This window comes from Meles meles, chromosome X, assembly GCF_922984935.1.
Source record: "Meles meles chromosome X, mMelMel3.1 paternal haplotype, whole genome shotgun sequence".
Lineage (NCBI taxonomy): Eukaryota > Metazoa > Chordata > Mammalia > Carnivora > Mustelidae > Meles > Meles meles.
Genome location: NC_060087.1, coordinates 15571194 through 15598265, shown reverse-complemented (window position 1 = coordinate 15598265; position 27072 = coordinate 15571194). Strand labels below are relative to the sequence as shown.

At 46.1% G+C, this 27072-nt stretch overlaps 1 protein-coding gene across 2 annotated transcripts in view; it reads left to right on the top strand.

The window, feature by feature from the left end:
* MAP3K15 (mitogen-activated protein kinase kinase kinase 15) overlaps positions 1 to 27072 on the top strand; it is a 123063-nt gene that overhangs the window by 51206 nt on the left and 44785 nt on the right. For both annotated transcript variants that reach the window (XM_045994893.1, XM_045994892.1), the window contains exons 7-10: positions 17462 to 17632; positions 21438 to 21550; positions 21790 to 21949; positions 25542 to 25692. In XM_045994893.1, the coding sequence (XP_045850849.1) occupies positions 17462 to 17632; positions 21438 to 21550; positions 21790 to 21949; positions 25542 to 25692 (595 nt within the window). The remainder of the gene's footprint in view (positions 1 to 17461; positions 17633 to 21437; positions 21551 to 21789; positions 21950 to 25541; positions 25693 to 27072) is intronic.

Sequence of the window (27072 nt, the reverse complement as noted above, 5' to 3'; positions counted from 1 at the left end):
AAAGCAGATAGAATTAGCACGGGGCGAGGCACTTCTACTCCCATTCCATTGGTGAGAGCATAGTCACGTGACCCCACGTAGCCGGAAGGGCAGTTGGGAAATGTAGTCTCTACTTGGGCAGCCATGTGCACCTTATTTGGAGGATAACTTGGAGTCGGCCAGGTTGAACCTCACAAAATCCCTGGTGCGTAAATGTTCTAGCCCTGCCATCTCCCTTCCGTGGCCGACATCTTCCACAGGGAGTGAATAAAGTGAGCATAGGAGGTGACCTGAGCGAGAGGACTGTTGCATCTGGTCTCTCAAGAGTCTTGGCTTGGCTTCAGCAGCTGGATCGGGCTACACGTTGTGGGCTTGCCACGGGCGGCATCGGCAGGACAGTGCGTGTATCAGGCTCCCGTGGCTTCGGGAGTCTCCTCATGCTCATGACGTCACATCTCTCTTTGATAGCGAAGCAAGATGTACGCGCAGTGAAATGCATAGCTCTTAAGTACACAATTCGATGACCTTTGATAAATAGACGCACAGTGAACACCACCCCATCATGATATAAGTCATGTCTACGCCCTCAGAGAGCTCCTTTGTGCTCCTCTGCAGGCGATCCCCACCCCTTCGCAGGCAGCTGCTGTTGTGACGGCTGTCCACGTAGATGAATTTTTCCTGTCCTGGAACTTCATATAAGTGGAATCACGGCGTACTGTCGCGTCTGTTTCCTTCACTCGGTGTCACATGCGTGTTGTTGGCTGTATCAGCAGCCCGGTGATTCCTGTTGCTACAGGATAGTCCATTGTACAGATCGGCCACAACTGAGCTCTCCTTGGGGCTTGTTCTCAGTCTGGGGTGCTGAAGAACAGTGCTGCTGCGGATAGGCTTGTGCGTGACTTGTGTACCTACACGGCACGTTTCTGTTGGCTCCATAGCCGGTGTCCTGCTCTGGTGGATCCTGGTGAACAGTGACAGGATTTTTATTCGTTTCGATTATAAGGATAAAATGAGTTACCGCTGGCGACGTTCCTGGAAGAATGCCTGGCACGCCATAAATGCTATTTAAAAAAATGGTTTGTTAAATAAAAACGAAGAGGGCCATTGAAGTGAATCGCCACCGTGTCTTGTCCCAAACCGGCTAGAGGTAACTGTTGTCGAACGGAACAGTCGGATTGCCATCCACTCGAAGTAATAAAAGAGAAAAACAATTTGTGAAATGGAAAGCCAGTATCTGAGGGAAATGGGTGTGGCAGGATGAAGTGATCCCAAGACCGGTGCCTTTCCAGTTTGGAAGCGGAGTAGCTGGGATGCCTGCGCCGGAACCACCTTGCTCTCGGACGGAGGCTGTCTTCCTCCTGGGCCCCGAGGAGACAGCGGCCCTGTCTGACAGGCCAGGCAAGGTGTCACCATATTCACAGTCGACTTCAGCACTGTGTACGGTTTTGAGAAACTTCATGGCACCATCTTCTGTCTATAAAGGGGAATATGGCGATGGACAGATGATTTTCCTGCATGGCAGTTGACTTTTACCACTTAGGAAGGGGAGCAAACTGTGGCCGTGAGTTAGTTATTAAAGCTTGGCAGTCATGAATGACCTTTGAGCCTCAGATGGCAAGGGCTGTCCATGACTAGGAAAGCTGGCTCGAGCATTCAGAAGCGTGTTCAAAGCTGCTTCAAGTCTGCTTTGAGCCATGAAACTGCTTGCCACTCGGTGGCGTGGAATCCTGTAGGAGTAGTTTCCTCGATTTGCTGTTGTTTTCACAGCCAGGACTTGATTAGCTACGCAGCCAGAAGAACCTGACCAGGGATCCAGGCAGCAGGCAGAAAGCTAGTCTGGAAGAAGAGTACTTGAATCACAGTAGAAGTTTAGGAACACGACTTGCCTGCACAAACTCGGAATGTTCTCGTATTCTACTCCCTCCGTCTTCGGGGCAAGACTGCCAACTCCAGCAAAACACAACTCCTTCTTGAGTTCCTCAGCATGTGGACGGGAGGCTGAACGCATGACGCGCTGGTTGGAATATCTGATGTGTCACTCTATAAATAAGGGGAGTGATAGAGGAAAGTCCCCTGTGGCGCCTAGAAACGCGTGCAGGGGTAACCGATGAGTGTTAGAGAATCCAGCCGATGCCAGCGAGGCTGCAGTCTTGTTCCAGAACCTCCAGCAGTCGGCTCACCCTTAGCCCCTGGGACTGTCCAGCCACATCCTTGCCTGGGTAGAGGGAGACACATCCTCCGGCGGGCCGTGCATTTCTATGACCATTCTTTCTTGGGTGTTAGTCAGAAGTAGCAACATGATGACCTTTCCCCGGTTGTATAGTGCATCGGTCTCCGGGTCACTAAAATCGTGTGGCAAAAGGAGGACACACATTTGTGTGATCGTTTTCCTGGGCATGAAGAGAAGCACAAATCTTGTGCACTGAAAAGTAGTCATCTGGTCCAAACCCTTCATTTTATTTTATTTTTTAAATTTTTTTAAAAGATTTCATTTATTTATTTGACAGAGACACAGCGAGAGAGGGAACACAAGCAGGGGGAGTGGGAGAGGGAGAAGCAGGCTTCCCGCCAAGTAGGGAGCCCGAAGTGGGACTCAAACCCAGGACCCTGGGATCATGACCTGAGCCGAAGGCAGACCCTTAATGACTGAGCCACCCAAGTGCCCCCAAACCCTTCATTTTAGGAGGAAGAAAGAAAGAAAGGCAAAGGCCCAGGATCTAATGGCTGATCAGTGAGACATCTGGAGGCGGAGCGCCCCAGCTTGAGCACAGTGCTCTGGACACACTCGCTTAGTAATGTCACGGCATCCTCTGTGAAACTCTGCCCAGAAAGCTTTCTCTTATTTCCGTTCGCCTGAAGGAAAACCAGAAGAAATCCTGGGCGTCTTGGAGCTCTAGGGCCATCTTTTTACATGTTCTGCTCTGTCGTGTATGCTGAGAGCATTAGATGGTAGCTGAAGGCTGAAGCCACTTTCATGATAGGTACTTTTTATATGAGACCAGTTGCAATGTTTTTCTGAGAAATGGACCATCTCCGTATGTTCTGAACAGTGGCCTTGCCAATAATACATATTTTTCCTTTTGAAATACTTACCCAAAGGACTTAAACTGCTTCCATCAGTCCTCTCCCCAGCCTCCTTGGGCCCAAGAGAACTTCCTTTTCTCACCAATTCCTGCTTCGGTTCTCTCCCTTTTGTCTCCACATCTCCTGACTTCTGGTTCAGGGCAGTCCTTTGTGCTGAAGAAGACCGCTCATGAGGGTTTCCTAAAGTTAACGAGTGATGGAAAACTACAATCACACAGGTTATATGCTATGCACACACTCTTAAACAGTTTAAGAGATACTTCAAATCCACTCTGCTAAAGGGGAACCTTCCTGCACTGTTGGTGGGAATGCAAGCTGGTGCAGCCACTCTGCAAAACAGCATGGAGGTTCCTCAAAAAGTTGAAAATAGAGCACGACCCAGCAATTGCACTACTGGGTATTTACCCTAAAGATACAAACGTAGTGATCCGAAGGGGCACGTGCACCTGAATGTTTATAGCAACAATGTCCACAAGAGCCAAACTATGGAAAGAACCTAGATGTCCATCAACAGATGAATGGATAAAGAAGATGTGGTATATATACACAATGGAATACTATGCAGCCATCAAAAGAAATGAAATCTTGCCATTTGCGACAACATGGATGGAACTAGAGGGTATTATGCTTAGCGAAATAAGTCAATCGGAGAAAGACAACTATCATATGATCTCCCTGATATGAGGAAGTAGAGATGCAACGTGGGAGGTTTGGGGGTAGGAAAAGAATAAATGCTTGAAACAAGATGGGATTGAGAGGGAGACAAACCATAAGAGACTCTTAATCTCACAAAACAAACTGAGGGTTGCTGGGGGGGGGAGGGAGAGGGTGGTGGGGTTATGGACATTGGGGAGGGTATGTGCTATGGTGAGTGCTGTGAAGTGTGTAAACCTGGCGATTCACAGACCCGTACCCCTGGGGCTAATAACACATTATATGTTTATAAAAAAATAAAAAAATTGTTAAACAAACAAAAAAAACCACTCTGTTCTTCAAAACTCATAAAACTGTGGACTGCATTGCCATGGAAGAAATGAGGATAATGGTAATTAATGAGATGGGTTTTTATAATTGCAATTCCAGTATAGCTAACGTACGATGCTGTATGGGTTTCGAGCGTACAAGACAATGATCCCAGGCTTCCATCCATCACCCAGTGTTCATCACGACAAGCACACTCCTTCATCCCCATCACCTGTCTCACCCATCCCCCTCCCACCCCAATAACCGGCAGTGTGGTCTCTAGAGTTATGTGTCTCTTTCTTGGCTTGCCTCTCTCTCTTTCTTTTTTTCCTTAGCTCACATGCCAAATTATGAAAGCAGCCTCCATGTCCATCAATAGATGAATGGAATCAATAGATGGATGGATAAAAAAGACGAGGGATATGTGTGTGTGTTTCTGTGCATGTGAGTGCGTGCGCGTAATGGACTATTACTCAGCCATCAAAAAGAAATCTTGCCATTTGCAGTGACATGGATGGAGCTAGAGAAGAGAGTATAATGCCAAGCAAAATAAGTCAGTCAGAGAAAGACAAATACCATATGATTTCACTCATATGTGGAATGAGATGGTTGTAAGAACTAAGTAAGAATATCTTAAGTACAAAACTTAGCACCGTGCCGGGCACACAGAAGAAGCTGAATGAATGTGAGTTGTCCTTCTGTTTCCTGATGGAGAATCCCAACCCCCAGGGTTAGATCACCTTCAGCGATGGTGTCTGAGGAAGGCTTCTTAAGAGGAGCTGGAATCTAGAAGGCCATTTGGAGTAAAATGTGAGGTGTTGTGAATCGCTTCTGAGTTCTTCCAAGAAGTCCGTTGGCTGGGAAACTTGGCATAAATTTATGGAAATGGTCGCACATGACCTGGGTCCTGCCTTGCCTCCTGTCCTCTTCTTGGTTCACTGCCCTGTCGCCACCCTCCCCTGCCTTCAGTTCATAAGAGGGGCAGGCTGTTCTCCTCGTGGGTGTTGCCTTCAGTTCATAAGAGGGGCAGGCTGTTCTCCTCGTGGGTGTTGCCTCTGTCTGGAGTGTTTGTTGCTTGCCAGACCGAATCCGATACTCCTTCAGGGTCTAGCTCAATGTCTCTTTCCTTAGAGGCTGGGTTGCAGAAAGTACCGTATCTACAGGCAGCCTCCTTGCTGTTACACATTCTCATAGCACCTGCTCTTTTCTCTCGTAGCACTCATATCTCTGGTTACATTCGAATATTTATCATCCCTCCCCCTAGACTAAATCTGGGGCAGGAGGCAGGAGCCATGGTCTACCCATGCCTATGGCCGTTGTGCCCCCCCACAGAGTTGGTACTCAGTAGGTATTCGTTGAATGGGTGAATGAATGAATGAATGAATGACTCTGATCGACCATGGTCTACAGTGGGAGGTGATCCATGTGGTGATACCTGGGTCCTTAGAGTTAATGGATTGGTGTAGTAGAAGGCAGATTTGTTGTATTTTTCTTTATACCTGCGAAAACAAGACTATCTAAGTCCTACATATGCAATGTCTACAGAAAAGTATAAAAGCAGAATTGCTGGTAATGCCACCATCACAGTAGGGCTTGGCCCAAAGCCGGCAATCCAGAAAAGTGAAGGGCTGCATAGGCTAGGTCAGGGTCAACAGCGATGGGCATTTTCCTAGCGTGGGATCCCAGTTGTTGGTCAAAGTGGGATAGGACACGAGCTCAGAGGGGAATTGGTCTGCATCACCGAGGAAACCTGTGCCTTCTTGGTGACCGTGTGTTAGGGTAGGGTCACTGCTCTCACAAGTAGTGTGACAATTTCAGTGCCTTAACACGATGAAGGTTTATACTCACTTAGGCGTCATTGCAGCGTAATGTACATCCAGTCCAGTGGACGTATCGTGCTAGGGCAGTCTCTTCTCCAGGTGATTGACAGTCCACTCTCCTCCCATCTTGACACTCCGCCCTCCCTTCAGTCCCCAGCTCTCCTTAAAGCCGGCTGATGAGAAAAGCGAGACCATGTTGAATTGCCAGGGATGGTGTGGGTGTGGGAACAGTTTTCCTGAAACCTAATTCGCCCACCATACAGTTCACCCATTTAAAGAGTACAAGTCAGCGGTCTTAGTATATTCAGAGTTGGGTAGCCACCACAACAAATTTTAGAATATTTTCATCATTCCTGCCCCCAAAACCCTGAACTCATTACAAGCCACTGGTCCCCCATTACCCCCCCAACTCCCCTCCCCAGCCCTCAACAGCCACAGTTCTACTTGGCAACCCGTTAGCAGTCGCTCCCTATCCCACACCTCACAGGCTGGCCTAGGACACCACTCATCTGCTTTTTGTCTCTGGATTTACCTATTCTGGACACTTCGTATGAACGGAATACTATGATAAGAGAGCTTTTCTGACTTGCTTCTTTCGCTTAGCATCCTGTTTTCGGGGTTTGCTCACGTTGTAGCATGTGTCAGTACTAAATTTCTGTGGCTGAATAGTATTCGATCGTACTGCTGGAACACCTTTTATTTATTCATTTGTCAGCCAACGGCCTTGTGGATTGTTTTTACTTTCTGGCTCGACCAGGGAGGTTTGTCTGAGCCTAGTCAGGAAGTGAGGTTCGTTACTCGATAGCCTGTTTCATTGGCCAAAGTTCAGTCTCATGGCCCAACCTAACTGCGAGGGAAGTTGGGAAATATGTTCTGGCTGAGGGCCCAGGAAAAGAAATAAAGGGGTTTTCGTGAACACATCCTAGTCTCTACTGCAACTTACAAATAAGGCGTAGAGTTGAAGCGGATCCCTCCACGTGGGATCCCTGAGAGTGTGTTGTCAGGACCGAGAGTGCAAATGGGACTACTCCTCACCCCCTGTTGCTTTTGTGAAAAGCCAGCCTCAGAAGCGCCCAGCTCCCCATCAGGGCCCGCCGCTTCCCTGCGTCCCTGTAAAGCCCAGCCTTTAAAGCTGTTGCTTGGGGCGCCAGGGTGGCTCAGTGGTTTAAGCTGCTGCCTTCGGCTCAGGTCATGATCTCAGGGTCCTGGGATCGAGTCCCGCATCGGGCTCTCTGCTCGGCGGGGAGCCTGCTTCCCTCTCACTCTCTCTGTCTGCCTCTCTGTCTACTTGTGATCTCTCTCTGTCAAATAAATAAATAAAATCTTTAAAAAAAAAAAAAACTGTTGCTTGGTGGTCCCAGGAGACTAGAAAATGTTGTGATGATGGGGGCACAGATGGGATGATTTAATAGAATAGTGGTTCTACCCTGATACGTGTCTAGGTCCTGTTTGTAAAGTCAGACAACAACTTTTCTGCTTCATTCATGTGTCTCTTCGGCTCTGCGCATCGTCCACACTCGAACCCAGGTTACCTCTAACTGTTCCTTTCACCTTATGTAAATATGAGGCATCTGGCCAGGGAAAGGCACCTGCTTCCTTGGGGCAGGTGTGTTTCTGTCACGATCTAATCAGGAAACAGAAACATCTCTCAGTATTTATTTTTTTTTAAAGATCTTATTTATTTATTTGACAGAGAGAAATCACAAGCAGTCAGAGAGGCAAGCAGAGAGAGAGGAAGGGAAGCAGGCTCCCCGCTGAGCAGAGAACCCGATGTGGGGCTCGATCCCAGGACCCTGAGATCATGACCCGAGCCGAAGGCAGAGGCTTAACCCACTGAGCCACCCAGGCGCCCCATCTCTCAGTATTTAAAATAGAGGAAACTGACTATGTGGAATTGATTACACGGGTGTTGGCAGAGCTGAGTAGCCAAACAGGGAACCGCGGCCCCTCAGAATTCACATTGGCAAGAGGCTGCTGTCGTCCCTCCTTTGGCTGGAGGGACACAGGAAAGAGGTGATGTGATCAGAATCTAAGAGCCAGGATCCCTTGGAAGCATCACAAGCCAGGCTGTCGGCAGGTAAGTCTACAGAAGAGACGCGGCTGTGGCTACAACCGCCGCACGAAACACACCAAAACCGGGAGAAGTACTCCGGCTGCTTCATCCTGGCCCTGCGGATGCTTGTCCGCCCTGGTCCTCCACGGGCTGCTCACGGCTGGCAGTCAGGTCTGGGAGCCTGGGAATCAGCCTGGAGAAGCTCGCTGCCCCGGGACACAGAGCGAAGCAGGTGGCAGAGGAACGTATCTGAGGGCAGAGAGCAGTGATTGGCCCAGCAGGACGCTTACCTTTCAGAAACACTGGTCAATTTCTACATCTTTTTAAAACCACCTTTATTAAGGTTTAACAGACATACACTAAGATGTACCCATTTGAAGTGCTCTGTTTGATGGCTCTGGCCAAATAAGTATGCTCGAGCCACTACCACCAAGATCAGAGACAGAAGGTTTTAACCCTCAGAGTTCCCCCGTGCACTTTTCCGTCAACCCTGCCCCCATCCTTTTCCGGCCCCGGTTTGGATAATGGCGACTGACCCACATTCCAGGTCACTGATCTTTTCTCTCAGAGTGTCCAAACCTGATGTTAGGTCCTTTCAGTGCCACTTTTTTTTTTTTTAATTCAGTTTTCAGGTTTCTACTCATTTGTTTTTTGAGTTTCCATTCCTCTCACAAAATAACTTAATTCTTCACCCATATGTATTTATGTGTATATAAACAATATATTTATAATAGTTGTAAGTTCTTATCAGTTTTAGTAACAGTCATTTCTGGTTCTGGTTCTGTTTTTTATCTTGATTATGGGTCACATTTTCTTCTATGCACATCTCCTAATTTTACTGTATTCTAGACTTTTTTTTAAAAGATTTTATTTATTTATTTGACTGAGATCACAATAGGCAGAGAGGCAGGCAGAGAGAGAGGAGGAAGCAGGCTCCCCGCTGAGCAGAGAGCCCGACGCGGGGCTCGATCCCAGGACCCTGAGATCATGACCTGAGCCGAAGGCAGAGGCTTAAACCACTGAGCCACCCAGGCGCCCCTGTATTCTAGACATTTTATCTAGAAGAGCCAAGGAGACTGAAGGACAACTTGTTTTGTTTATTTTCCTGGATACTTGAGCCCTTTCTTAGGTCTGGCAGTTAGCATATATGACTGATTTTTTGTGTTTCTCCTAGACAATGGCTGGGTTGGTCCTGGACTCCATTTTCAGCCATTAACTCGTGATTAGCCCAACCCCCACCTCTTGTCTCTCCACAACCTTTCTGGTCTTGTCCGTATTTGAGCAGGGAGGATTTGGGGCTGCTGTTCCTCATATCCTTGGATTCTGTTTTTGCAGGGACCCATGTCTGAGGGCTCTGATAGTGCATGTGGTATCTTTCTACTTTGAACCTCTCTTGCACTGTGGCTTTCTTGGCAAAATACAGGGGGTGAGCTTGCTGCCCGAGAATTCTAACATGAAGCAAAAGGTTTTTGCCTGGGGACACTTCCAGATGCCATTCTGTCCCATCACCCCATGCTTTTGACCGAAACGTCACAGATTTTCTCCTTGTCCCTATGAAGCTTCTCTGTCAAAGACTCACTCTTCCATTTGGCAGTACCTAGAGCAGGTCCCCAACATGCCAGCTGTCGTGGTTCTTGGCTCACCTCTGAGAGCGTCGTTGTTCTCTGGAATGAGTTAATCAAGGAAGTTCTTCCTCCCCTTCGGCACGGTTTAGGGATTGTCCAGGCTTGACTGTTGCTTTGGGAGTGGAAGGACTTTCTCAGTCTTGTGATTAGAAGGCAGGCATCTCTTAAAATGTTTTTGATGGGCCACCTAAGACAGCGTTGGTCCTAGAAAGGACTCTGGTCTAGTGAGACGTTTTACTGGTTAATTCTGAGAGCCTGATCTGGAGAAGGATTTTTTGGAACTCTCTCCCACCCTATGAACCTTCCCTTAAAGATGCATGATGTAGGAAACACAGAAAAGCAGACAGGATGCTTAGTGACAGGTGACAGGTGAAAGCTCTGGCCCACTGTAGCCCGCAGTCACCTTGTGAGGTAAGCAAAGTCAAACATAATTTACATGTGAAGATCTGAGGCACAGAAAGGATAGTAAATGCTATGAAAAATAACCAGAACCTAGCTGCAAAAGTTCCCAGGCCAGTGCTGTGGTTTTTTATTAGTTTGTATATCTTATTGCATAAATAATAAATACGTTTATATATTTTTGCGAAAAACTGGAGGGTGGGGAAATGTTGAAAGCAATTGTCCCTTATAAATCTATTCTCTAATCCCACCTGTGGTGCCAAAGTTCTCTCTCTCAGCACTTTGCTGTATATCTTTGCAGCTTTCTGTGCATTACGTAGTCCTCACTATGTCCCACTGCAGGGTTTCAAGAACACAGGGCCGTATCGGGGATGCTCTGTCGTTGTCTGTGCTCGCTCAGCCATCAGTGGATGAAGATGGTTTTGTGTTCAGTACGGCTCAGTTTGCCATCCATGTAACAGACATTGGTTGAGCTCTTACTGTGTGCTAGACTGCGCTCTAATCCCTGGGGCATAGCAGTAAACAGACCAGACAGAAACCCCCCTCCCTCTTGGAGCTTACGTGCTTAAGTGGGGAGAGATGATAGAAACTAAGTAAAACTATTAAAACAGGTTAGGGTGATAGGGAGGCTAGTGGGGCAGATTACATGTATAAGCTGAGTGCTCAGAGAAGACTGGTTTTATGAGAGAGTGACATGAAGAAAAAAGAGAAACGGATGAGGAAGCATACCATGTAAATATATTAGGGAAGAACATTCTAGAAGGTTGTTCCAGGGAACAACGTGGAATGGCAGGGAGGCTTGTGCAGCTGGAGCCAAGTAGGTGATGGGGAGTGGATAGTGCAATAAGCGGGAGCCAGATCTTCTAGAATCTTGCAGGCCACTGAAAGAAGATAGGTATTTACTCTGACATGGGAGCCCTGCAAGGGTGTTTTGTCAGGTTCGTTTTTGAGCTATGACTGATATATAACATTTCATTAGTTCAGGTGCATAGCATAATGCTGTGATATATGTACATTTTGTGTAATGAGCACAACAGTCAGTCTCTTTAACATCCATCCCCACACATAATTAGAAATAATTTTCTTATGATAAGAACTTTTAAGATCTCTCTTAGGAACTTTTTTTTTAAAAGTAGGCTCTGCACCCAACATGGGGCTTGAACTCAAGACCCTGAGATCAGGCGTCACATGCTCTACCGACTGAGCCGGCCAGATCACCCCCATGGAACTTGCAAATCTGTAATACAGTGTTAACTGTGGTCACCATGCCGTGTACGAAATCCCCAAGACTTGCATATTTTATACGTGAAAGTTTATACCTTTCGACCCGTTTCACCCCCCACCCCCGGCAGCCATCAGTCTGTCCCCTGTATGTGTGAGCTGGATTCGGTTGGGTTGGGTTGCTTTCTTAGGTTCCACATGTAAGTGAGATCCTACAGTGTTTATCTTTCTCTGACTTATTTCACTTAGCATAATGCCCTCAAGATCCATCCATGTTGTTGCAAATGGCACGAGTCCTTTCTGTTTAGGACTGATTCTCGGTTGTGCATGTGTGCCATGCTGCTTACCATTCATCCACTGATGGACGCTTGGGCGCCTTGCAGGTCTTGGCTGTTGTGAATAATGTTAGAGCAAACGTGGGAGTGCAGGTGCCTTTTAGATCAGTGTTTTCGTTTCCCATAGATAAATACCCACAAATGGGATTCCTGGGTTATATGGTAGCTCTATCTCGAATTTTTTCAAAAATCTTCATATTGTTTTCCACAGTGACTGCACCAGTTTGCATTCCAACCCACAGTGCACGAGGGTTCCCTTTTCTCCGCATCCTCGCCAACACTTGTTATCTCTTGGTTTTTGTGGGGTTTTTTTTTTTTAATATTTTATCTATTTGACAGAGAGAGAGGTCACAAGTAGGCAGAGAGGCAGGCAGAGAGAGAGGAGGAAGCAGGCTCCCTGAGCCGAAGGCAGAGGCTTTAACCCACTGAGCCACCCAGGCGCCCCGGTTTTTTTGTTTTTTATCTTAGCCTTTCTAACAAATGAGAGTTGATGTTTTATTGTGATTTTGAATTGCATTTTCCTGCTGATAAACCATGTTGACCATCTTTCCCTGTGTCTGTTGGCCGTCTTTACTACTGGCCTTCTTTATGCCTTCTTTGGAACAGTGTTTCTTCAGCTCCTCTGCCCGTTTTTTAAATCGGACTTCTTCTGCTATTGAGTGGTATGAATTCTTTATCTATTTTGGATACTAACTCCTTGCCAGACACAGGTTTGGATAGAAAGCTTTGAGTAACGGAGTGACACAGCCTGACTTAGCGTTTAGCAGGATCACTCTGACCGCTGTGTTGAGAACAGATTGTGGGGGAGTGAGGGTAGAAGCAGGAAATGACAGTTACTAGGACCAGGGTGGGAATGGTCGGGGTCGTGAGGAGCAGGCCACTTCTGGATACGGCTGAAAATAAAAGCCAGCACAATTTTTGGATTGAATAAAAAGTGCTAACGAAATTGAGGCATGACTCTGAAGTGTTTGGCGTGGAAAACAGGTAGAGTGGACCAGGCGTCATTAAATAAGGTGGGGAAGAACAGCTTTGGTGGAACAATGAACGGTTGAGTTTTGGACGTATCAAGTTTGCGGTATTAGACATGGAAGTGAGATGCTAGGAAGGCAGTTGGATATGGAAGCCTGGAGTTCACAGGAGAGCTCTGGGCTGGGGATAGGAATTTGGGAGTCATCAGAGTGTGGGTGGTTTGAAAATGTGGGACACTAGATGGGATCGCGAAGGGATCTAGTGTCATTTCTGATAGAGAGGAAGGTCCAAGGCTTGGCTGAGGACACCTGCTCCAGGGTTAAAAAACTGGGAGATGAGGGGTGCCTGGGTGGCTCAGTGGGTTAAGCCTTTGCCTTCGGCTCAGGTCATGATCTCAGGGTTCTGGGTTCGAGTCCCACATCGGGCTCTCTGCTCATCAGGGAGCCTGCTCCCCCTCTCACTCTGCCTGTCTCTCTGCCTACTTGTGACCTCTCTCTCTGTCAAATAAATAAATATTTAAAAAAATTAAAAAAAAACTGGGGGATGAATAGGGGCCGGAAAATTAGACTAAAGTAGAAGGAAAATCAGGAATGCATGGTGCCCTGCAAGCCAAAGGAAAGTGGTCCAAGGAGGAAGGCGTGCTCAACTGTCAAGTGCAACTGGTAGGTCAGGTAAGACAAGGGACGAGAAGTGGTCAGTGCATTCAGCAGTGACCCAGGCCTACTGAATCCGAATGTCCGGGGTAAGATACGCTGATGGCTGGATCCCATCTCCAGAGAATGATTTAATTGGTCTCAAGTGCAGCATCAATGCTGAGGTTTTCAAAGTTTCCCAGGTGATTCTGATATGAAGCCAAGATTGCAACCTCCCATCTTAATTCGTATCTGTCTCTCAATGTGTGAAAAGTCTTTATTGTCAGAAACCTGTGTTGCTGGACTGATTAAACACGGGAGTTTTTACCTATAGACATATCCATGTATACTTCGGGATCTGAGAATGATAAACAGATCTGAAAACTGGTGATTAACCACTAAAGGGATAAGCTATTTAGCACCTGTCCTAAAGCGGCTTATAAGCCAAGAATCACTTTGCTTTTCATTTTTTGCTAATGTTTGGTGTTTGTCTTTTTTTTTTTTAATCCTAAGAAGACCTTTTGTTTTGAGTTACAAGGGTAAGTTTCAAGCTAATGAAAAAAATTCAAGGGAAATGTTGCTGTAAATGGTCCAAAGGAAACCAAACAAACAAATCCGAACCCAGATCAGTAATGAAGCATGTGGAAGCGTTAAGTACATTCTTCTCAGCTCCTGAATATTCCACACCTCGAAAGTTGGCTCATAACAGATACAGAAATTTTGTACCTCATTAAAGTTTTAATCTTTTGTGTTTTCCTACCACAGACCGTAGAAATTATTTAAATGCTCCAGTAAATTTGAATTGGGTTTGTATCTGTTGGTTCTTAAAAATGAGAAGGTATCATGGGGGGGCTGTTCATTTAGAGATCTGGTTTGCAGGCCGGTAAAATTGGATTCTATGGACAAAGAGCGTCGAGATCAAATATGTGAGAACAAGACCAATGTAGACAATAGAAGAAGTTAGAGTTGTAATACAGGCTTAATTACGGCAGCCTTCCAGAAGAATGCCAAGTGTCTAGGTTAGCCCTTCTCAACCCAGGTTGGGTTCCACAGAGAATTAAATGCTAAGACCTTAAGGCATCTGTTGTATCAGTTGAATGAACTCTAATGCATCCAGAGAGTAGGGCTATCTGAGTACCAGACTTGGGAGAAGGGAGAAAACAGTCACTCAGATAATCAAATAATTTTCTCTGGGGCTAAATGTGCTAGCAGATCCCCAGTTAAGGAAAGCTGTTTGACGTACTAATCTGCTGTCCCGAATGATACAGTAGTTTTTCTGAGGGACAGGTCATCCAGAAAGAAAGCATAGAAGAGCCTTTTGTAAAATTGCCAAGAAACTAAAAAGAATAATCTCTTTATTCATTTATTAGAATAGTTATTGGTAAAACATACGCAGGAACACTTCATACAAATCCCAGCAATGGTTTTTTTTGAACAATCTAATGTGTATCCTTCTAAACTTTGTGCACACGAACATATACGTGAATAGTGTTGAGTGCAAAGAATGGGATTGTGCTATTCATTTTGTTCAGTTTTTTCCATGAACTTTATGGAAATTCTTCTATATAATCACATACAGACTTGCCTCTTTCTAAGGGTTTCATGATACTCCATCATTTGGTTGTTACAAACTATATTTTACCATTCGTATGTCAGTGGACATTTGGGTTATCTCCAGTTTTTCACCGTTAGGGGCGAAGCCATAATAAACATCTTTGTGCAAAAATTCTTGAATAAAAAGATATACATCGGGATTTTTCTATATTACAGATTCTAGAAGTGGAATTATTGAGTCAGGATGGATTTTGACTTTGTTTTGTTTTATAGAAATTTCAAACACAGAAGTATTGTGTGGAACACTGGGTGTTCTATGCCAACAGTGAATCATGGACCAAACACTATATCAAAAACTAATGATGTACCGTATGGCGACTTACATGACATAATTTTTTAAAAAGTAGGAAACAATACAGGGAACCCCCATGTATCCCTCCTCCACTTCAGTACTTACTCCTGCATAGCCATTTTTGTTTCCTTCTCTCCGATGCACTCCCTCCTACCCTAACACCAGAAGGATTATGAAGCCAAGACATTCCATTTTATCCATAGATATTTCAGTATTGTCTGAGGGACAGTTTTACAAAACGTAGTCATGGTTGTGTTTTACCTCAAGATGAACAATAATTCCTCAGCATGAGCGTTCACATTTTCCCAGTTACCTCTCTCTTTAGTTTCATGTTTACAGTGGCTTTGTTTGAGTTATGATCCAGACAAGGTCTGTACACGGCATTTGGTTGATAAGACTCTTAAGTCTTCTTTGGTATAGAGGTTTCCTCTTCATCACTGTAATATAGTTGAAACGTTTCAGTCCTTTATAGTTATTGTTCTTCCTAACACTCACATTGTCCCCTCTTTGGCCAAAGACTTATTCTTGTTGGTTCTGCACTCTTTTTCATACAAGCTTAGTAGCTTCCTCATGTCTTTGTATTAAGATGTTGCAGGATCATGTTAGACCTGTCTGGAGTCAGCCGTTCCTCCATGGACTCCTGGCTCCTTGTAGCAAGGCATGGTATTTAGAGACCCTAGTCAGGGCTTGTGGGTTCTCATTACTACTGAGTTGGTCTTTGTTTTGGTCCTTTTAGGTAAACTGAGCTAGGAAAACCACTTGGTGAATTCATGCTGATGTTCCAATTCAAATTTAGGACCATAGGCTTTTTACTGAATTTCTTTGATTTTATGTATCTCTGGTTCTTAATGATCATTATTTTGTTATATTCTTTACTACAAATAGGTGATATTTTCAAAATACCAGTACCATTATTATCACTAACAATAGGATTACTGGAAACTATTTAAAATTTCTTTGCATTTATGTTTTCTTCTTAAGTTGTATGCTCTTAAAAAAATATGGCCAAATTGCTGTTTTTAAAAAATCACATGAATTAGTTTCTCTTTTGTGGGTGACCCATCAGCCACATGTGGAGGTTCATTTGTTTTGCTATAGCCACAAATTCAGATGGTGTTTTTAGGAAACGCTTACATTTTTTAAATTTCATTTTTTTTTTTTATAATTGTGTAAAAAAACTTCCATAGTTTTCAAGACGAAACCAGAGAGGGAGACAAACCATAAGAGACTCTTAATCTCAGGAAACAAACTGAGGGTTGCTGGAGGGGAGGATGGGTGGGAGGTTTGGGGGACAGTGGGTGATGGACATTGGGGAGGGTATATGCTATGGCAAGTGCTGTGAATTGCGTAAGACTGATGAATCACAGACCCGTACCCCTGAAGCAAATAATACATTATATGTTACCAAAAAAAAAAAAAAAAAAGAAAACTTTCATAGTTTCAGTCAAATTACAAAAAGTGATTTTCTTTTCTGTCTCTTCCTTTTTTTTCTCCCTCCACCTATTGGTGGTCATTTTTATTCCTTTTGGTGTTTATCCTTTCATTTTGAGGAAATAAAAGCAGGTACATATCTCTATTCTCATGCCCCCTTTGCTTAAATAAAAAGGTAGCTTTCTGTACACAGTATTCAATACATAGCTTTCTTGTCTTGATGATATATCCTAGAGATGACTCCATAGTATATAGAAATGACTACTCTTTACAAGTACTTACCCTCTTATATTAGAAAATGAACATCATTAGCCGTAGTTGATTTCCTCAGTCTCCATAGCTGTCAGGCATTTGTTTCCAAACCTTCACAGGAAGACATAATATTTCACAGCCACAAACTCAGGTTATTTGGTGGGAAAGATTATTTTAACAGCGGTCTAAGGAATCCACTACCTCTATGGAAAATGAAAATTTTTACCATATAATCTAATAAGCAAGAAGACTGATTTATGAATATAGAAACAATTTTCTAAATTTTCTTCTCTAGTGGACATAACATGAGACCAGGGGACAGGGATTGCTGGGGTCTTGGCCTGTTTGAAGACAGCAAGCCATCTCAGGTCAAGAAATAAATTTCTCTTGGCTTTCTGGATTTGCAGGCCCTGCTGCTTTTCCAGAAGAATCTTTTGTCAAATTGTGTCATCATCACAATTCAGGCTTGGCTTCTGAAATCATTGCTGTTCGTCTAGCTACAGGAGGCTGCCGTGTTATTTTTTTTTCTCTTGCGGACACATCAGTCTGCATTTGCTTCCATCCACAATCTAGGTCTCATCGAGAGAAGGGACCGAGTGGGGGCCGTGTGCGACATTGTGAGATTTAATGGCATGGGTCTGAAGCAGTTGCTATATTTGAACATGAAAAAATGAGTTAGATTTTGTTTCCTGCTAAAACACAGCATCCTTCTAGTAGCCCTTCACAGAACGAGCGCATGTGCTCCCGGGTCCTAATTCAGACATGTGTGATCTTTCCGCACAAATCTTTCAGGAGAAACAGTCCAGGCGACCGCGAGAAGGCTCTGCAGGTCATGCTCCAGATCCTGCAAAGTTGTGACCACCCGGCCCCTGACATGTTCTGCCTGTGTGGGAGGATCTACAAGGACATCTTCTTGGATTCGGACTGCAAAGATGACACCAGCCGAGACAACGCCATCGAGTGGTAAACCCTCCCTCCTAGTCAGTAGCACGAGCATCTCTGCAAGGGACATAATTGCAGAGGCCAAGGATCCAGGTCTTGTCCATCTGAATGCCTGTCTGCCTGTCTGTCTGCCGGCAGTGGGGAAAAAAGGCATAGAAGTTGTTCGGGAATTTCCAGATGCCTTTTTCTGGAAGGGAACCATTAGAAACAGGTTTTTGTAGTGGTGACTTTCTTCCCCTAAGTTCACTCATTTATAGTTGCAAGAAGGAGGCTCAGAATGCTCCTTCCCAGCTCTTCCTGCCAGAACTTTTTTCTGCCACCATTAGGGCATTATCTTCTCAGTGAGCCCACCCGCTCGCCCTCCCTTTCTTCCTTCCTCCCTTCCTTCCTCAAATGTTGAATGAGGGGTTACTGTATGCCGGCAACTTTTCTAGGTGGTGGGGATAAGGACACAGCAGACATAGACACAAATTCTGGCCCTTGTGGACCTCGCATGGCTGGTAAGGGAAGTCAGACAAAGAAATAGAGAAGAACCAGATGTTACCTGTTGATAAGGGCCCTGGGGGTGAGCTCATCAGGGAGGGAAGGAGGCTTGAGAGGAGCTGGAGGCAGTCTCTGCTAGGGTGGTCAGGGAAGGTGAGTAAAGATGTGAAGGCAGTGAGATGAGCCTTGGAGAGAACCGTAGAGAAAGTGTTCTGGGAATAGGGGCCAGCAGGGGCCAAAACCCAGAGGGGGAACTTCCCAGGCATGTTTAGGGATGGTGAGGCATGAGTGAGGGGAGAGTGGCACGAAACAGGAGAGGAGAAGACCCTTGAACTCTGAGGGAGATGATGTGACATCAGAGCGCTCTGAGCAGAGCAGGGACGAGATCTGACGTGCATTTTCACCAGTGCACTCTCACTGTCACGCAAAGAATACATTTCCGGGCGTGTATCAGCTATCGTTTGCTGCATAACAAACACGTTCAAAAGGAATGGCTTCAAAGAGTGGTTTATAATTTTTCATGATGCTGTGCATTGGCCAGGCTGGTTCCCCTCCTGATGTGCTGGGCTCACTCCTGAAACCGAGGTCAGCTGAAGGCTCAGTGGGGCTGGAAGGTCCAAGATGGCCTCCCACACGTTTGGCAGTTGGTGCTGGGGTTGGAGGTGCCCCTCTGTTCTCTGCCTGTGGTTCTGACCCTGGCCGATGGGCTTTGTCAGGTGGTGGGCAGCATTCTCAGAGAGTGAAGGCGGAGGCTTTGGCTCCAGAGCTCCTGCCACATGCTCTTGGTCACACCACAAGCAAGTCACATGGTTAGCCCCGATTCAAGGTGGGTGGAGAGATGGACTCCAGCCGTGGCGGGGAAAAGTGACAAGGGCACGTGTGTAGTGGGATGAGGAGGAGTCATGGCTATTCAACCACGCAGCACAAGGGCCAGAGCAGCAGTAGGGAACAGCTAGGAGACGACTGTGGTAGTTCAGGGAAGAGCTTGAACCAGGACGGTGCTGACGAACATGAGGAGATGCCAGAAGCTGGACGCGTGTTGAAGGTGGAGCCCGTAGCTTACCTCATCTGCCTCTGTCACAGGCACTCTTGACATGGCTGGCCCCTCTCCGTTCTGCTTCCCTTTCCCTCTCCTCCTTTGCCTCTGTCCAGCTCTGTCCTCTCCCCTCTTCTCTCCATCCACTCTCTTCGCTGGTGATCCCTGTCACTCCCACACCTGGAACCCATCTGCAACCCAACCCACACCCTGAGCTTTGGCCCCACGTCACTCCCTCTTTGTCCCACCTGAGGGTGGCGCTGCTCTCTGAGGGGCAGTGTACCCAAGGCTAACATCCTTCTCTCCACTCCACGTGGGGTGGCCTCCAGGGCCTTGCTTTCTTACTACCACTCTTCAGCCTCTTCTGCTTACACCTTCTGTGAATGTTTGCTGACTTTCACTCACTCACCTCCTCACGCGGTCGGGTCCCGGTTCCCTCACTCTCCGCATCTTCCCTCACTCTCATCTCCACGACCCTGGTTGGTGCCTTTTTCTTTTTTTCTTTCCACTTTCCTGCCAGGAATGTTCTCACAATATCCCAAGTAGGCTCTCTGCTCGGTGTCTCTAAAGCCTAGCCGTCAGAGATCGAACCACCATTCCTTATTCCTTCTAAAGCTCAAAGACCCGCTGTGGGTCCCTATTCCCCCATTACAGAAAAATTCAAACTCTTAGATTGCCATTCTAGGTGCTCTGCAGAGAAAGCACGTAGAAATTCTCTTATTTCGATAGTTGTGTGTGGGGATCTTACTATCTCCTCCATAGTATAGGCTTGTGGAGGGCAGGGACCCCATTTTATTCTTAGTCAACTCCCAGCAGTACCTAGTGCACTGTTGTGCTAGGAGTCGCTCGGGGTGTTGAAGGGGTATTAATGTCGGGTAGGGCCAAATAGGAAGCTGTGTTCCCACCACAGTGGCCAAGAATTCAGCACCCAGGTCAGGAGATGACTGCCTGTGGCTATTTCAAGAAAGTCCCAGGAGCCTTTCTCCATCCACTTGAGAAGGTGCTGGATCCAGGAGGCAAATGAAGCTTAGTCAGATTCTGGGGTGTAGCTCCGGTGAGACGTTGGGATCATCTGACCCAGGCGCTTCCAGTAGTGAGCTGTAACTTGCGGCTGTGGGAGGCAGGGGGCTGGGAAGAAGCAGACCTGGGACTGCGGTCCTGACTCCACGTTCAAGTCTCATCAGCCCCGAAGCTGGGCCTGTTGGATTTACGGATGAGAGGCAGAGAGAGGTCTCCCCTCTTCCCAGATAACTTTTGATTGTAAACGAAGGTGGGGAAAAAAATCAAATATCGTGGGATAAAGCATTGAAAATCCCCAAAACGTAATGGGGTGGGGTTCAATTTTATTGGAGTTTTGTTGGCTGGGGTTGGACCAACTTTCTTAGCGTTCTCTGGTCCATCGGAGCGTAGTGACGTCATGCCCCAAAGTTCACCAAAGCTGAAATTTAACAGACTTAAATGATAGGTTCTCCCTTCCACAATGAATATCTTCTTGGTGTTGAATTCTCTTGCTGTGGCACAGGTAATCGAATTCCTCCTGGTTTACAAGTCTTTGCTCTGAACTGTGCCACTAAAAGACACTCATTGTCATTACTTCATCGATCAAATTCTTTTTTTCTGCAGTCAGGATAGTCCTACCCGCTCATGGAAGGGAAAGCAGCTTTCTCTGTATAGAAAAAAAAATAGAGAACTAAAATGGCACTCTTCAAACTTCTGGAATAAAAAATAGTATTCTCTGGGATAGTACCCTTTCACCTCTGGCTCCTTCTCCCACTTGACGCCACGACTCTCAGAGCGATCTTGGGGCCGGGTTCCGGCAGCCCTGCTTCCTCCAGGAAAAACAGACTCAATTTTGTGATAAAAAGCGCACAAACAGCCTGCAGAGGAATAGCCTGCAATTGATGGAATTGCTCTGTAAGAACAAAAATGCTCCGCGTACAAGCGGAGTCTCGCTTTTAAGATGAGATTTAGACATCCAGTCGCGGTCTCCTTTTGTGAGTAGGGTTATAAAAAGTTTTATGTTTCTTTTTGCAACGTCCTCATCTCATTCAGCGATCACGATTTTGTTTTTTTTTTTTTTTTTACAGAAATCTAACCCCGATGGAGAAAATGGTTTTGACTCCTCCGTGTAATGACAATGACATTTTTCAGGAGCTATTTGCTGGCTGTAGCTGCATGTAAAGAGGGGAGGGGGGCCTGGAAAACCATAGATGGTGGAAGAATTCATGACAAGGTTGGCTTGTGCCGTCATTTGTCATTTTTTCCTTCTACCATGATGACAAGAATCTGGTGGGTCTGTTATTACAGGTACCGCAAAGGGTTTGAGCTCCAGTCGTCTCTCTATTCAGGAATTAACCTGGCAGTTTTGCTGATGGTTGCTGGACAACAATTTGAAACTTCCATGGAACTAAGAAAGATAGGTAAAGCCATTTCTGATCGCATGATAGGCTGGCAGGCTTTGGTCACCCAAACTGAGCACTAGAAACGATCTTCAAATAACTAGCATTTTCTTTCAGAAGGAGCAGGGACTCTCTGATAGCAGTCCTGAGACCATAGCCAAAATAAAGTGCGTGCTTTTGCCTCTCTCTCAAGGCTTGTGTACTAGGAGAGAAGCTAGAAAGATTTTCTCGTAGCTTCATCTAAAATTCAAATTCTTCAGGTGTCCGGCTAAACAGTTTGTTGGGAAGAAAAGGGAGCTTGGAGAAAATGAACAATTACTGGGATGTGGGTCAGTTCTTCAACGTCAGCATGTTGGCCAGCGATGTCGGGAAGGCCGTCCAGGCAGCAGAGAGGTTGTTCAGACTGAAACCTCCAGCCTGGTGAGTCGTGTGTGTCTGCATGTGTCCGTGTCCGTGTGTGTCTGTGTGTGTGTTGTGCGCGCGCGCACATGCACACCTCGCTTCTCTCGATACCCAACCTTGTTCTGGAGGGAGAAAAGCTGTAATTGCAAGACAGTATCAGTTGCTGCTTTTCTCCTTCTGACTCCCTCATTAACGTAGAGTTATGGCAGCAAGAACGGCTCTGCCAGCTTGCTTGGCTTTATGTGACAGGAGGGAAGGACAGACAGATGGGCATGTACGTGTACAGATGATGCCCCTACGTGCTCTGTGTCTTTGAGTGCTCTCAGTCTTACTAATTTCTTCAGGTCGACTCGGTCCTCAAGACCAAGACGTTCTTTGGTGCTAGTACGTACTTGTGAGAAAACAGGTAGTAAAGCTAAAGAAAGTCACACCAAGAAGGGGATGTGCATCACAGACGGAACCCAGGACTAAAATAAAAGACCAAGATATGGTCAAGAATGTGGTGCCGCAGCACTGGCCCCAGGTTAGCCCCTTATGGAGCCATTAAACGTGCCAGAAAGAACACTGGGCGACATGGACGTGTGTTCAGGGTGTATCCCAGAGCAAGAAAAGCCATTGGCAGGGTACAGTGTTCTCTGTCACTGGTTCTCAAACGTCAGCATGTATCTGAATCGACTATATTGATTCAAACACAGATTGCCGGGCCCCACCCTGTACTACTTGGTTCCAGAGGTTTCGGGTAGGGCCTGGGAAATTGCATCCCCTGGTCTGGGAATCACACTTCGAGAACCGCTCTTCTCTGTGGACTCCTTTTGATGAAAAATCTGTTCAGCATATGACTGCCAGCAAGGTCTGCTACAGCAAGGGGGTCTGTAGCCAACTTGGCAGTAGACACGAAGCTCCGTGAGAATCGTCGTTCTGTCATTGCTTCCTGGAGTGCCATAAGGGAGCCCTCAGTTCCTGTGCAAATAATCAGCGACGGAGGGCCTGTCTCCAAAATATTGGCAGTGGCTATCTCAGGGAGGTAGCCTTATGAGAAGATTTTAATCCCCCCCATCTCTATTTTTCTGGTTTGTCTGAAGTGCGTTTGGATTATGTGCATAACTTAAAACTTTTTACTTTTAGTGATCCGTGTTCATCTGCCCCCTGTTCTCTCCCGGCTCAGTGGGCCAATCTGGACTCCCAGGGCTCAGAAACTTCTTCAGTCTTTTTCAGTTGGACCCCGTTTCTTCCCCATCTGCAGGACCTAAATTTGATGCCCAAACTATATCTACCTCTTGAAATCTTCCTGAGGCTTCGTGAACAAGGAGGCAGGCAGAGCCTCCAGCCCTCGTGGAGTTGCTGCTATTTTTTTTTTAAGATTTTATTTCTTTATTTGACAGAGATCACAAGTAGGCAGAGAGGCAGGCAGAGAGAGAAAGAGGAAGGGAAGCAGGCTCTCCGCTGAGCAGAGAGTCCGACGCGGGACTCGATCCCAGAACCCTGGGATCATGACCTGAGCCGAAGGCAGAGGCTCTAACCCGCTGAGCCACCCAGGCGCCCCCGAGTGGCTGCTTCTTCAGAATTCTACTCTCAGGGTGACCTGCTGCACCCAAGCCAGACTGAGCTGACTCCATGGAGGGCACAGCTGAGCCTTGCGTGCGTTCTCATTATGTCAGCACCGACACACTCGTCGTGCGTGCTTACACTGTTGGAACCTAATACTGTAGGTCCAAGACCACCCCGAGGTTTCTGATTGACTAGAAGAACTCACAGGACCCCAAAACTGTTGTACTCATGGTTCAGGTTTATTACGAGACAAGTATACAGCTTGAAGTCAGCAAAGACAAAATGCACAAAGGGCAGAGTCTGGGAGAGACGAGGTACCAGCTTCCAGCTGTCCTCGCCCTGTGGAGTGACAGGGACAGAGCTGAGTTCTCCCCACAAGGATGTATGGCACCATGCACGAAGTACTGACAACCGGGGAGGCTCACCAAGTCCTGGTGGCCAGGCTTTTCTGGGAATGTCAGTTGTACAAGTACGGAGCACCCGCGTGATTGACCAGTCACTGAGTCCCCAGCCTCTGTGGAGATGGCACTGAAAAAGCATGGCCCAAGGCCCCCATCAGGCATCCTGTTGTTAGCATGAACTTTCTGGCATGGCCCAAGGCTCCCAGTAAACAAAAGCATTCTTACCAGGCTGGGTATCCCAGGGGCTTAAAGGTGATGTCCCAAAAGTGAGTCAAGGGCCAGACCTTTCTTTGGTTTGTGTATAGAGCTGGGACAACCCAGGCCTACTGAGCGAAGCCTTCAGTGCACAGGACACCAGCTAGGCAGAGTCTAGCTGACCTGCCTTCCCCGGAGAGCTCCAGACTTGACCCTCCAGGGACAAAATGATACCCTCATGCTTTCAGCTCAGCCAGCCCCTTTCAGTACCAAAGAGGACGTAACCACCACTGCCTGGCAGCTGTGTTTCAGACACTTGAAACTGCCTGAAGTCAGTAAAGATGAGATGAGATTGAAAATCTCATAACTTCAAATTCTACCTGGTCAGATTTAATTTAAAAAAAAAATACGAGGAGGGGCGCCTGGGTGGCTCAGTGGATTAAAGCCTCTGCCTTCAGCTCAGGTCATGATTCCAGGGTCCTGGGATCGAGCCCCGCATCGGGCTCTCTGCTCAGCAGGGAGCCTGCTTCCTCCTCTCTCTCTGCCTGCCTCTCTGCCTAGTTGTGATTTCTCTCTGTCAAATAAATAAAATATTTAAAAAAAAAATACGAGGAGTTTCATATTGGGGGTTGGTAGGGGTCAAGGAGGATAGGAGAGAGATGGGAGGGAAGCAGCGTGGCTGAAGGAGGGAGACGTGAGGGATCCTTGTGACAGCAGATGCGTTTTCTATCTTAACTGTATCCATGTTAATATCCTGCTTGTGATCTTGTTCTAGAATGTTATGAGCTGTCATCACTGGTATATAAACTGAGCTAAGGGTACACGGGATCTCTCTGTATCGTTTCTTATGACTGACTATATGTAAATCTACAATTCTCCAAAATAAAAAGGTTAATTAAAAGACCATGAGAAGGGGCACCTGGGTGGCTCAGTGGATTAAGCCACTGCCTTCGGCTCAGGTCATGATCTCAGGGTCCTGGGATCGAGCCCCACGTCGGGCTCTCTGCTCCGCGGGGAGCCTGCTTCCTCCTCTCTCTCTGCCTGCCTCTCTGCCTAGTTGTGATTTCTCTCTGTTAAATAAATAAATTAAAAAAAAAAAAAAGACCATGAGAAGAAAAAAAAATTTTTTTAATTAAAAAGACTGAGTTTTAAATTTTGGCGTTTTGGAGTTGCTTTGAAACTTTTGTTTTTAAGACAGTTGGCTTATGTTTGCCAGCATCTCCACTTTGAATACCATTCGCCCAATGTTGGTAAAAAGCCATGTTGCATGATTTTGTTGGACAAACTTCTTTTGCCCACTCTTTGGGTTTCTTTTAATTATGTGTGTGACTGCCAAAGGATTAAGAAGCACTCACTACACAATATGAATTTAAGTAAATGAAGCTTTTGGGAAACCTTTTAAAGGGAGTAGAATGGAATTCTGTTTCTCGAAGAATCTAATTTATCCATGCCGGTGATTTTTCCAGGTACCTCCGATCGTTAGTTCAGAACTTGTTATTAATTCAGCGCTTCAAGAAACCTACTATTGAACATTCACCCAGGCAAGAACGGCTTAACTTCTGGTTAGATATGATCTTCGAGGCAACAAATGAAGTTACTAACAGACTCAGATTTCCAGTAAGTCACGCTTAATCCATTTCTTTCTGGTAGAACAAAAGAAACTGGGAGTTGGTGTGGTCTAATTATTAAATGCTCTGAAAGGTAGAAAACCTTAGAATAATTGAAAATGTTGGGATCCCCACCTGTCTTAGGTAGAATCAGCCAGTGATAGATCAACTCACTAGAAAAAGTCTGCTATAACCTCTAAGATAGTGGTCTCAACTGACAGTCCTTTTGTCTCCCAGGGGACATTTGGTAATATCTGAAGATGGTTTTGGTTGCCACAATTGCGAGGAAGGTGTTGCTCCTGGCGGCTAATGGGGGGAAGGCCATGGGTGCCGCCAAACGTCCCACAGTGATGGGACAGCCCCTCCCCCAACCCAGAATTCCCCAGCCCCCAGTCTCAGCAGTGCCAAGATGGAAGGACCCTGTTCTAAGTCACTGTAAGAGTAAGAGTGAAGTTTGGGAACTTAGCACCATTTCCCACTGCGCTTTGCTTGGCCTTCAGTGCCACTAATTAATTTGGAAAACATTATTGGAAAGCAAGATGACTATTAGCTTTTCATCAAGTTTTTGTTTGAATTGTTTGACCATCCTGTGAGGAGTCATAAGTAAGATAGCCAAGCACCCTAGATACCAAACTTCAGATCACTGTCCCTAATATTTACACCATGAGATTTTGTGAATGTGCCATGTTGAGAAATTTCGTTAAGCTTCTAATGAAGATTAAGTTCTTTGAGATGATTTGATAATGATTTTAAAATCCTTTTTAAAAAAAATTTTTTAAAGATTTTTATTGATTTATTTGACAGAGAGAGCGAGAGCACAAGCAGGGGGAGTGGCAGGCAGAGGGAGGAGAAGCGGGCTCCCTACAGAGCAGGGGGAACCCGAGGTGGGACTCCAACCCAGGACCCCGGGATCATGACTTGAGCTGAAACAGTTGCTTAACCAACTAAGCCACCCAGGCGCCCTAAATCTTTTAATTATGAAGTATTTCACACTTGATCTTAGCCAAAAAGTGATTTTTTTATGAAATATTTCAAACCTATTAAAAGGTACCAAAAAAATGGAACAGACACTTGGGTAATGTCTACCCAGATTTAGCAATCTTAAATTTATTGTTTTATTTGCTTTAGAAATTCATTCATTTATTCTCTCTTCCCCTCTCCCTCTCTCTTTTACCCCCCTCTCCTCTGTTTTTCTCCTTCCCTCCCTCCCTCTCCCCCAGCAGTAAAACATTACTGATGGAATGTCATCTCCCCTTTCGTCCCCTTGTATTTTTTATAGACTTGGGTACCTACTTGCTATCATCCAGTCTGCTCATTTCTCTCAAAAACTGTTGCCTTCCTGTTTCTTCTCTGTCACCTTCTTGGGCAGGTGGCCCACCTTCTTGGGCCA